Source organism: Electrona antarctica (assembly GCF_951216825.1).
Source record: "Electrona antarctica genome assembly, chromosome: 12".
NCBI lineage: Eukaryota > Metazoa > Chordata > Actinopteri > Myctophiformes > Myctophidae > Electrona > Electrona antarctica.
Genome location: NC_136793.1, coordinates 9805158 through 9818729, shown reverse-complemented (window position 1 = coordinate 9818729; position 13572 = coordinate 9805158). Strand labels below are relative to the sequence as shown.

Below are 13572 nucleotides of genomic sequence, written 5' to 3'. Positions count from 1 at the left end.
GTATGATATTATGTTAATACAATAATATCCAAAGTGGTGCTTGTATAGTTGGTCTCCCTGCTCTTCCATTGAGAAATGCAGGCATAGGACCATTACTGGTTGACCAGTGTATTGTATTGCATGTCAAAGCTCAAAGTGCAATATCTCAGGCTTTCCATCCTAGCTCAGAAGTGGACATTTTGGCACCGACGTGGGAGAATGACGCTTGAATCCAGAGTAGAGGACATACACCTTACGGACTGAAGCTTTAACACAGGAGAAGGAGTATAGGACATGAGAAGGGAGGGGAGGACAGACAGACAGACAGACAGACAGACAGACAGACAGACAGACAGACAGACAGACAGACAGACAGACAGACAGACAGACAGAGGAATGGACAGCATAGAACAGTGGTTTTCGACCCTTTTCATATCAAGGTCCATTATTTATTCGGCATTTGAGCCACGAACCACCATTTCATGACATGACATTGCTTAATGCAATCAGACAGGACTTTTCTGTTTTCTAGTAGTTTTCTGCCACTCAGTAGCTGTTCTCGCATAACTTCCCCGAATGATGATGATGTCACGCGCATACCCTCTATTCCACATTCTCTCTACATTCTCTCTACATGTTCACAATTCTCTAATTGTGTAGACTTCTTGAAAATTAAAGGACCACTTCACCACTTTTCAACTTCTCTTCCTATAATTGGTCCTAACTAATGTTCATGATAAAATACCACAATTATATTCTACTCAGTCTGTGTCTCATAGGAGGGCTGTGGGCAGTTCAGAAACCCGTCCACCAGTGACATCATCAATGGTGAATCCAAGCTAATAAAAACGGCAGGCTTTCTTTTCCTGAAAAGTTCCAATAGAAAAGTTGAAGCCATCGTTCTCACGATAATAAAAATCTAAATATATATTTTTTTTAACAAATGTTTAAAACAAATCTGCCTAATGATGATGTCACTGGTGGACGGGTGTACGAACTGCCCAAAGCCCTCCTATGAGACACAGACTGAGTAGGAAAAAATGGTGGTGTTTTATCATGAACATTAGTGAGGACCAATTATATGAAGAGATGTTAAAAAGTGGTGCAGTGGTCCTTTAAGTAATATGCTGATCTTGAACAATAATATAACTCGGGTCCATTTGGTTTCATGTTACGCTCTCAAGACTTAAAGATCTATGAGGGTCCAGAGTATAGGACATACACCTTACGGACTGAAGCTTTAACACTGAGGAGGAGGAGTATAGGACATGAGAAGGGAGGGGAGGACAGACAGACAGACAGACAGACAGACAGACAGACAGACAGACAGACAGACAGACAGACAGACAGAGGAATGGACAGCATAGAACAGTGGTTTAGGACCCTTTTCATATCAAGGTTCATTATCTATTCGGCATTTGAGCCACGAACCACCATTTCATGACATGTAGCCTCTCAGACCCACAATTCCATGCTGTATTGATCTGGTACCATAGGAGAGACAACCGGCTAATAGTGTTGATCAAAATAACAATTCCACATTCTCTCTACATTCTCTCTACATCACAATTCTCTAATTGTGTGTAGACTTCTTGAAAAAGAAGTAATGCTGATCTTGAACAATAATATAACAATTAAAAGCACTTTTTACTGCAGTGCTTTTAATTGACCTCACGTTCTAGAAGTTAACCCTTCACTGGCATCTTTCTTGCTTTGATAAAGTTGATAATGTAAATATGTACCATTGTCTTTGTATTAGTCAATTGTCATTGTATTGTTGTATGATGTTATCTGATAACAGCTGAAATTGTTCTCCAAATGAAGAAAATATATTTACAAGCAGTTTTTCAGCAATCATTAGAGTTAGGCATGCCTTGTTCACCTGGCTGCCTTGTTAATGTATGTGTACTACTTTATGCGATCAAAGTCCTTAACATATTGCTTTACTGTAGGCCTAAAGCACACGTGTGTTCGTTCAGAAGGGAGGCTTGATGCACTGTATAGTTTGTCAGCTGCATTTTGGTCTATACAGGTTAATTACTCTGGACAGTCATCTCTGAATCTCTTTCGTCCAGTCAGTGTTATCCTAATATCATGTCTTGCTACCCCAGTAGGCCTATTCAGTTTACTTTCTTGTTTGTTTGATTTGTTGTTGTTTTGACTGTCAAATGTAAATAACATACATATACTTTATGAGAGTTGTAGAATATTTTGCCTCAAAAGCCAAAGAAAACAACGTATTTATTCAGGATACTTCATATGTTCTATGGAGCTGTATACACTGTGTTTGAACCAGAAATCCAAGACGCACAAATATTATTGGGGAAATAAATAACTGTAATGTAATTCTTCTATTGGATACAGGTAGGACACCAACTTTATCCAATCAGGATAGAACCACACAAAGATAATTGAACCGCTTCAATTTTAGAGTGTTCCAGTTCCAAACCTTTCTGCCATGTAATTATTTTGATTAATCACATCCACTTTCACTTGTCTATGCCGTTTCCTGATTGGAAGAGATTAGTGATGAATTGAACATGGTGGACCCTCTTGTAAACAAGTGTAATGCTTAATTGGGTCGTCCACTCACAGTTAACAGTCTTTGTATTGAGTTTGTGCTTGAAATGCACTGTAATTCTGCAAACTGTTAATAAATATTTCAATCAATCAATCAAAAGCATCCAGACTTGAAAATGTACAGTATTTCTGCTTACTAAAGCGCTGGAGAGACTAGGAGAACCTGAGTTACTGAACAAACACTCTATACTCTATAGCAATAATGAATGATTACTATCGCAATTATAACCAACAAATGAACAACAACAATGCGTGGATTCGGATCGCTAGACTCTGCAGTGGTGGACGGTACTTTGTATAATGGTCTATCATTTCAGAAGTGTTGGACCGGTAAAAATCACAAAGATTTCACATAAAAAAAACATTTATTGTTCATCATACAGACTCTAAACCTGTGTTGTTGAACACATTTGGATTTAGTTTGAGTCATAGCATTTACAATACAATTCCATAAAATTTTTTATAAACTTTTCTAGTTTTAATCGGCTACATGTAAGATTTTAGTCGACTAAATCTACAGTTGATTTAGCCTTGATGAGCGTCATAATGCCTGATTTATAATTAGCTGTGTGCCGAAAACATCCGATCTACAAGCTCACAGCGCATCACTCTGCGACGTGTTGTGAGCTTGTAGATCTGCTATTTTCTGAACATGACGCCTGCACACAACCACGGATAAAATGACTTGTCTTAGTTCTACTGGATCTCTTCTCCACTAGTCCCTCCATAACATTTTAGTCTAGTTTCTATTGGCAGTACATTTTGTCAGAGTTTTAGTCATCATAGTTATTTTAGTTCAGTGAACAAAAGGTAGTCGACGATAGTTTTAGTCAACAAAATAAACACTGCACTAAACCTGGCCTGGAAGAGATGACTGTCTGCTGCTAGTGCTAGATAGAACAATCAACTGTGTAAGTCTACCACAAATTGAACAAATATTACCTAAGGCAGAACTAGACCAGATTAAACTAAATCTGCGTAAAGGCCGGATTAACATATTTTTGTTATATGCATGTAAATGTATGCATATATTATTAAAACTAAATAAAAAAACATTTAATAAAAATACATACAAACAACATCATAAGTGGTGTGCCGGTTATACTGTACATACTGTAAAGTCTTATACCTAAAACCTTCAAAAGCAGAACGCCATTTGCAAACCATATTCTATTCAGAGATGTTAACTCTTAGCCTGCCGCCATTAATTAATCCCTCGATTGCGTATTGCCATGGTTTAATCACGCGTGACACTTACTTTGAAGAGCCAAATATCCGTATCGCATTTTACTATGAAACCATTCCGTGTGTGTTGACGAAGCTGGTGCTCGTTCTCTCGGTCGGTGGTGGAAAAAGTGGACCGCGAGTATCACAGCGCCTGCTACAGGCCGTTGAAAACGCTTGTCTGGGACAAAGCGTCCTCTGCAATGTCGCTTCTGTGAGATAAAGCCGTCTGAAAACAGAGCCGGCAATGTTAGTGGATGCGCGCGCATTTTCAAAATGGCCGCGCCCATTGTGTCAGAAGCATAACAAAGCTAACGGACGGTAGATTTCGATACGATCGTATTAAAACATGCATTAATGAATACATCGCTGTTAAAACGGCTTTTCCGTTTGTGGCAGGCTACAAGATTCTACGTGTTAATATTCCTATGTTCCTGGCGGGTAAACGATTAAGTTAATTTAAGTTCTTAAAATATAATTGTTAGAACATTTAGTTTAACAATTGGATGGATTTGACAGTTTGATGAGAACATATAACACTCACCTTAAACATACACACTTAAATCACAATTAATATTTTCATGGAAAGCTGAGGATGAGTCTAATTTAACTGACAGGAGAGATGGTCAGGGGAACAGAGTTTGTACCACTCAGGTTGTTACATGGATTTAAGTATGGATAGAGATTCTCAGTGAAGGTGCAGCCAGTGAAAGAGTAGATAAGAACTCTGGCCTCCACATCATAAAAGGAGACAAGACCCTCCTCATAATCAACAAACACTCCCACTTTCTGGAGCTTCTCTCTTACAGTGAGGAGGACAGGAGGGTCAGCAGCACTGCTGTAATGCTCATTTCCTGCACTCTTCAACCCTATTGCCCAGTAACCATTGTTGGCGATAAATTTAATTGATTCCTTCCTGGTGACGGACTTTCTGGCTACTCCTAATTCCCAGGCAGTCTTCCCTTTTACTTGAATCTCATAGTAAAACCTTCCTGAGGAGAAGCTTTGTTTTCCTAACACAGCTAATCTGTTGGAGAATCTCTCTTTGTTGTCTGGGAGGGTCTTCTTTACATCTCCATGACTCACTTGTTTTCCATCCTCAGACAGGATGAGGTAGCACTGTGCTGTATCAGGGTCCAGAATTACATCTACTGCATATTGCTGGATCCTCCTCAGCTCATCACCCAGCTTCTTCATCTCTTGACTGAATGTCTTCTCCAGCTGAGCCACAGCTGTGCTCACAACCCCCACATATGAAGACCGATGGACATTGACCTTTGTCCAGTCCTTGGTGGGTGGAGGGATATTGATGGATGGGAAGTTTCGGAGGAGGTGGAGGTGGTCTTCAGTGTGTGAGACCTGCTTCAGCTCAGAGCTTCTCTTCTTTAAATCAGTGATTTCCTCTTCCAGCTCTTTAATGAAGCCTTCAGCCTGTTTCTGTGTTGTTTTCTGCTTCTCTTCAATCACATCAAAGAGCTCAGCCTGGCTTCTCTCAATGCAGCTCACCAGAGCAGTGAAGACCTGCACACTGTCTGCCATCTCTCTGTCTGCATCTTTCTTGCTGAGGTCTACTGAGTGTTTGACCTCCTGAATCTTCTCTTGTCTCTCCTGGATCATCTGCTGAACTTCGGCCTCAGTCTTTCCCAGCTCAGCCTTCTTTCCATCATATTCCTCTTTCAGAGATACAATTTGGTGTAACTTGTGGTCTGACTCAGTGCAGAACTGACAAACACACACGTTGTCAGTCTTACAGAACAGCTCCAGAGGTCTGTCATGTTTCTTACACATCAAGTCTTCCAGGTTCTTCACAGGGTCAATGAGTTTGTGTCGTTTTAACGCTGTGACTCTCTGATGAGGCTCCAGGTGAGTCTCACAGTAGGAGGTCAGACACACCAGGCAGGACTTCACGGCCTTGAGATTGTTCTCAGAACAGACGTCACAGGACACTTCATCTGGTTTAGCAGCTTCCTGGATGGCGTTGGAAGTTGTTTTCATCTGCTTTGACTTCCTGAACTGATCAACCATCTCAGAAATGAAAGTATTGACAAAGATCTCTGGTCTTTTAAAGAACCTTTTGTTACACAGTGGACACTGACACACATCATTAGTGTCCCAGTAATGTGTGATGCAGGCTTTGCAGTAGTTGTGTCCACATGGAGTGGCGATTGGATCGGTGAACACATCCAGACAGATAGAACACAGGAACTGCTCTTCTGACAGGAGACTGCTTGCAGACGCCATTTCTACACACTGGGAACAAAGGTGAAAGTCAAGTCAGTTGTGTAGGCCTATAGCACATTTCATGCCATTAGACTTAATGCACTTCACATGAAGAACAATTAACCAAAGAACAGCAATCTAACCACACATCTCTCTCTCTCTCTCTCTCAGTCACACGCAAACTCAGTCTCTCTCCCTCTCTCCCACACAGCCAGCCACCCCCCCCCCCCCCCCCCCCACACACACACACACACACACATGCATATATACAGTACATCACATTAACTATTTAACTATATTTGTCATGAATTATGTCTGGTCATTTATTTATTTTGTATCTATTTTGTTTTTTGTTTAAATTCATTTTTGTGTACAGTTTCTGGTTATCATGGTATATTATATTGATTTTTTTATGTACTTTAAGATGTATTTTTAATGCACAACTTTTGTTGTTGTCCTTGGTATGTACATGAATGTGCATACTGTAGGCTATTTGATCTTTAATTGTTATTTAATTTTTTGCTATTTTTTTTTTGCTATTTTTTGTGTTGCTAAATATTGTATTTATTTTAATGTATTGTAAACGTTTTTTAATTGTAATTTTACCCCAGAAAGAATAGTCTCTGCTGAGGCAGTGACTAATGGGGATCTAAAATAAACACACACACACACACGCACACACGCACACACACACACACACACACACACACACGATACAACTATATTGTCAGCTTGCACTGAAAATTGCTTTGCGTCCATGACGTCATGACCGTTCAAGAAACAGGCAAGACGTAGACATACAGAATGGTAGACAAAATACAGGACAACAATCACAGAAACGCGCGCGCGCGCGCACACACACACACACACACACACACACACACACACACACACACACACACACACACACACACACACACACACACACACACACACACACACACACACGTGTGACTAAATGCACCACTAAGTGCAACTTAGAGTAATACGTAGCCTACTTCTTAAAGGATACTTCTTCCAAAACCCTGATCAAGCTAGTAGGCTATAGTAGTTTTTATATTGAGAATCCACCTCACTGAAACACTCCATTGAGACAATTATGTAGAACCACAGCAATAGAAAATGTGTTTTTGGTCTGTATTCTGTATAGAAAAGTTTTATGTAGCCTATGCTCACCTGTCAATGTCTAATTCCTTTCCGTTTATAGAAAATCGTGTTGATTTGAAGTTGTTATTGAGAACGTAGCTCTGTTGTCTGCTGTGGTTTTTACTTTCGCTTTTGAAACGTCATTGAGATTACGCAACAGCAGCAGTTAACCCTTAACTCACTGGTGTCATATTTCATGATGTGACAAAGTGCAGCACACACACAGAGGGGCAACCACTCTAAAAAATAAACACAAATTAGGTTATTTATGATACAGATCTGTTGTGAGCTTGTAGAGTGGCTATATTTTTGGCACGAGAGAAAAGCTGGACCCAACCAAACCCAAATGCACAAGGTGTGAGACTGTGAGTCTTTGGTTCCATTTATAGGCTACTCTCTCAGAATTCAATTAAAGGTGAGATCCATGACATTATAGTGAACTGTGAATCAAATGTTATCTGTATGATATTATGTTAATACAATAATATGCAAAGTGGTGGTTGCCTGGTTGGTCTCCCTGCTCTTCCATTGAGAAATGCAGACACTGCAGGCATAGGACCATTACTAGTTGACCAGTGTATTGTATTGCATGTCAAAGCTCAAAGTGCAATATCTCAGGCTTTCCATCCTAGCTCAGAAGTGGACATTTTGGCACCGACGTGGGAGAATGACACGTGAATCTAGAGTTTATGTTTATGTTTATTTATTTGATATGGACATAACAATTGCATTGCTCATTGCACAGTTGTACAAATTGTAGATGCATCATTTACAGTGTGTTAGCACATGTGCTAATTTTCACCACTTGTCCACAGGAGACTTTTCTAAAAAATATTTAGATTAAAAAAAACAAACACCCAATCAAATACAAAACATTATACATTCTAATAATATTTACAGCAAAATTACAGTACCCATTACATAATCTCAAATACACAAGTAAACATAATCACTCTAGTAACTCAAGCTATACATGTGAACACAGTTGATTTGATTTCAACCATAGTTTAAGTCCTCTGTAGAACACGTTACCATCCGTCTCTAGTTTTAGAACCGTAGGCAAAGAGTTCCATAGGTTTGCTCCCTTTACTGAGAAGGCAGACTGTCCGAATGAGTTGTTACACCTGGGAACAGTACAGTTACCACTTGTTGAGGCTCGTGTGGTTGCTCTACCAGAGCTCGGAAGTCTAACAACCAGTCCAGACTAGAACACAGGTGAAACATGACCATGTAAACATTTAAAAACCAATTTGATATTAGAAAAAAACACAAAATGTTCAAACGTAAAAAGGTTGTGTTTTTCTAAGAGTAGGACATACACCTTACGGACTGAAGCTTAAACACTGAGGAAGTATAGGAAATGAGAAGGGAGGGGAGGACAGACAGACAGACAGACAGACAGACAGACAGACAGACAGACAGACAGACAGACAGACAGACAGACAGACAGACAGACAGACAGACAGACAGACAGAGGAATGGACAGCATAGAACAGTGGTTTTCGACCCTTTTCATATGAAGGTCCATTATTTATTCGGCATTTGAGCCACGAACCACCATTTCATGACATGTAGCCTCTCAGACCCACAATTCCATGCTGTATTGATCTGGTACCATAGGAGAGACAAAAGGCTAATAATGTTGATCAAAATAACAATAGAGGGTATGCGTATGCATACAATGAATGGCAAATCGAGTGGCAAAGTGAGTTTAACTTTGCTTAATGCAATCAGATAGGACTTTTCTGTTTGGATGTATGGGCTGTCAAGGCCAGAAAGTAGTTTTTTGCCACTCAGTAGCTGTTCCCGCATAACTTTAACCCTGAATGATGATGATGTCACGCGCATACCCTCTATTCCACATTCTCTCTACATTCTCTCTACATCACAATTCTCTCATTGTGTGCAGACTTCTTGAAAATTAAGTAATATGCTGATCTTGAACAATAATATAACTCGGGTCCATTTGGTTTCATGTTACGCTCACAAGACTTAAAGATCTATGATGGTCCATGTGGTTACCAGCTCTCTGTACCACCTGGAACCCCCTCAAGGACCACCGGCGGTCCCTCAAGGACCGCCGGGAACCCCCTCAAGGACCACCGGCGGTCCCTCAAGGACCACCGGCGGTCCCTCAAGGACCACCTGGAACCCCCTCAAGGACCACCGGGCGGTCCCTCAAGGACCCCTCAAGGACCACCTGGAACCCCCTCAAGGACCACCGGCGGTCCCTCAAGGACCACCTGGAACCCCCTCAAGGACCACCGGCGGTCCCTCAAGGACCACCTGGAACCCCCTCAAGGACCGCCGGCGGTCCCTCAAGGACCACCTGGAACCCCCTCAAGGACCGCCGGCGGTCCCTCAAGGACCACCGGCGGTCCCTCGGTCCCTCAAGGACCGCCGGCGGTCCCTCAAGGACCACCTGGAACCCCCTCAAGGACCACCGGCGGTCCCTCAAGGACCACCGGCGGTCCCTCAAGGACCACCTGGAACCCCCTCAAGGACCACCGGGCGGTCCCTCAAGGACCCCTCAAGGACCACCTGGAACCCCCTCAAGGACCACCGGCGGTCCCTCAAGGACCACCTGGAACCCCCTCAAGGACCACCGGCGGTCCCTCAAGGACCACTGGTTGAAAAGCACCGGCACCGTAGAGGCACATACAGTACAGTATGAGCCGCACTGCAGGGGTTTGTCTCTCACACACACACACACACACACACACACACACACACACACACACACACACACACACACACACACACACACACACACACACACACACACACACACACACACACACACACACACACACACACACACACACACACACACACACACACACACACACACACACACACACACACACACACACACACACACAGTCCATTCACATAAAGCGCACAGTGCCGTGGACCAATCTGAATCTCATGCCCCAGTGGGCCGTTTGGAGCATTTTGCACGCCGGGCCGGGCCTCAATATAACGCCAAGCGTGGCGCGCGAGAGAGAGAGAGAGAGAGAGAGAGACAGAGAGAGAGACAGAGAAATCATGTTTCTCATTGATGCTGTTGCTCCTTCAATTTCATGCACATATGCACATTCTGCTTCACTCACTACACAAACCAATGTGCATCCCCCCCCCCCCCTCCCCCCTCCCCATGTGAATGTCCACTGTCTCTCTCTTAACTTTGCATTTTTATTTTAAGTTCCACCATAACACTGAGAGTGTACAAACGGAACCAAATGGACCTGTCAGGGTCCAACTCAGAGACAGAACCAAATTGACCTGTCAGGGTCCAACTCAGAGACAGAACCAAATTGACCTGTCAGGGTCCAACTCAGAGACAGAACCAAATGGACCTGTCAGGGTCCAACTCAGAGACAGAACCAAATGGACCTGTCAGGGTCCAACTCAGACAGAACCAAATTGACCTGTCAGGGTCCATTTGGTTGGTCAGGGTCCAACTCAGAGACAGAACCAAATGGACCTGTCAGGGTCCAACTCAGAGACAGAAGTAAAATGTGGAGAAGCAGTTTTTAAATGATGCACTGCACATAAATCCCAACAGGTCTACACTTCTCAGTTGTTTTACCTCCTGCTTTTTTAAGAAAAATGAAAAAAACGCTATAGTGCGTGGCTTCAACTTGTAGCGTCAGCAAAGCGTTTCCGTTTTTTTTGCCCATGCTACAAGTTGCGTAATTTCCATCCACCAGCTGTTTAAAAAGACGCCTGTTCTAAGCGCTTTCTTGACACCTCTTGACATTACTGTCTGGTATCATACCCATCCTCAGCCACAATCAGTCACCACTCACAACAGCTGGTAACCAATAACAATGAGTCACATAGTTAAACATATATAAAACTAGAGGGTGGACTGCTCGGCCCCCAGCAATTCATTGCAATGGAAATGGTTTGATGCACCCGGAAGAATGCTCTACTTCCGCGTTTTACCACTCACTCATGCAACCATGGAAATGGTGCAGGGTTTGCGCAAAGACGCGCTGTGATTGTCCAGTGCACTTGCAAGGACGTGCTGTGATTGGCCAGTATAGCCACTTTGAGTGGCAGGCGTGGCGTGGGGCAAACGCCCTCGCCAGAACATGATTTACTCTTCTGTGTCCATCAGGGTGCAACTCGAATGGGGCCGAGTCGGCTACTTCGCCACGTTTCGACACGGCAACTTGCACCCTTTATCTCGCTTGGTGGCGTCTCTAAAACCGATTATCCCGCAGTAGGAGGCGGCCATTTCCACGCTCGCCTCACTCACTCGAGAGGGGGAAGACAGAAAAGACGCACAAAGGAATACACATAGCCTATGGCCCAATGAGCAGAACACTTTATTCACAGCTCTTCTGTTTTATTTTATTATGTATATTTTCTTTTACTTATTCTCATTTTAATTGAATGCAAATGTCCTTTTATGTGGTTATTTTGTTTGTAAAAAAAAAAACTATGAATTGCCTTTATTCAGTCGGCCAGAACTGATACTGTCTAACTGATGTGCGTGCGTGCGTGCGTGCGTGCGTGCGTGCGTGCGTGCGCGGCAGTGAGTCAATAGCACAGCAGAACAATACAATCCCTGTGTAATCCAACAACCCTGATAAACACACACACACACACTTGTGTGCGTGCGTGTTTTCAATGTGCACACACAGGCGTTCAAGGACAGACATGCTTAGTCATCGATATAAATGTTAGATTAATGAACTCAAACCCTGGGAAAATCAACACTTAACTGTGCATACATCAACACACACGCCCACACAGAGCAATTAGGCCATTATGCACTGACATCACTGTACAACACACACACACACACACACACACACACACACACACACACACACACACACACACACACACACACACACACACACACACACACACACACACACACACACACACACACACACACACTTTGTACAAATCATATTAAAGACTCATTTCCCATTGAGAGCCATTTTGTAGAGCATGAAGACCCCCACACGCACGCGTGCACACACAAATGCTGTATTTCCAATGCAGGAAGGTCATTTGGTATACAGTCAAGCTTACAAATCACAGGCCCAGATTCACTATTGTGTTGCCCAAGAAAAAGAAAAGATATAGGCCTACACTTTGCATCTGGTTTGCTTGGGTCATGCCCAATCATTACTGCAGCCCGTTCACCACTACCACAAATGTGAACCTTTGAACCCTCTTGAATGCTAGTATCTCTATTCTGGAAATGTCACAATAGGTTACAGCATATCAATCAGCAATATATCAACATAAGAGTTATATTTAATAACTAAAATAAATAAATGTCCTGTACCTGTACCTGTACCTTGTGGCAGCGGTGGCCGAACGGATAGCGGCGCGGTCTAGATACCGGAAGGTTCCCAGTTCGAATCAGCCGTCCGACACGTTAAAATTACCACCGCTGAAATGCCCTTGAACAAGGCATCAACCACTACGATGAAATGTGTTCTATGAGCAGGGCCTGGCTGGAAACAAGTTCTTGAGCTTAGCCCAGATACCCTGGGTAAATATAGATTTCATTTCATTTCATTTCACCTGCGTCAGTAATTCTTCATACTGTAACCAAACACTAAAAAGAAAACACAAAACTGGGGCCTTTGAAGTTAAATGGAGTTAATATGTTCCATTTTGATCAACCAAAAATAATAATTCAATGCAATTCAAGATTTCAAAGCACAAATGAAAATGTTCAATCTCAATTGTTTTAAGTCCCGCAACGTAAAAGTTCCGATCAATGTCTCCAATGAGTCAAGTATCAAAATCAAAGTATCAAAAGTCAAGTATCAAAATCTATCTTCTATTTTCCAAAAGTCAAGTAATCCATAAAGTCATCAAATAAAAAGGGAAAAAAGTATATATTCCTCTCACCCAATCTTCAAGTCAGGAGGCCACAGCAGGTTACCCTGGCTTTGTCCAAAAGCTATAAACTGATTCAGAGCAAAACCCCCAGAAATGTTCCTTGACCAAACATGTCTTTATTAGATCTCAAAGTTTCCCGGCCCCATGCATGCACTACTCTGTGGTTTATCCATTTCTGATTCTGGTTTAGTAAAAGAGTCTCTTTGACAAACCACCACCAAACACTCTTTTTTGATACCTAAAATGGAAGCCCTCGCGGCCTCACTTCCTGTACTTTTATAGCGGTTCCTGGTACCTCACTTCCTGGAACTATTGTTAACATGCTTCTTCTCCACAGCTGAACAAACCTTGTGAACAGACAATGAATGACCATGGTTTAACTACACAAATCTATTCCATCCACTACATTTAATATTCTTAACCAATTCCCTTGTTATCACCCAGTATGTTCTGTTTCTTTTTTTGTTTTTAATGTTTTATCCCACAATTTTGTAACCCATGTTTTCAACCAGTGTCAATTATCTAATGTAATCCTGGTCGCTA

At 42.3% G+C, this 13572-nt stretch overlaps 1 protein-coding gene across 1 annotated transcript; it reads right to left on the bottom strand.

Moving 5' to 3' along the window:
- Window positions 1-4389: 4389 nt before the first annotated feature.
- LOC306933730 (E3 ubiquitin-protein ligase TRIM21-like) lies at window positions 4390-6024 on the bottom strand (the record flags this gene model as incomplete). Its single annotated transcript, XM_079516039.1, has 1 exon — window positions 4390-6024. The coding sequence occupies one exon, from the start codon at window positions 6022-6024 to the stop codon at window positions 4390-4392; it is 1635 nt and encodes a 544-aa protein (XP_079372165.1).
- Window positions 6025-13572: the final 7548 nt, after the last annotated feature.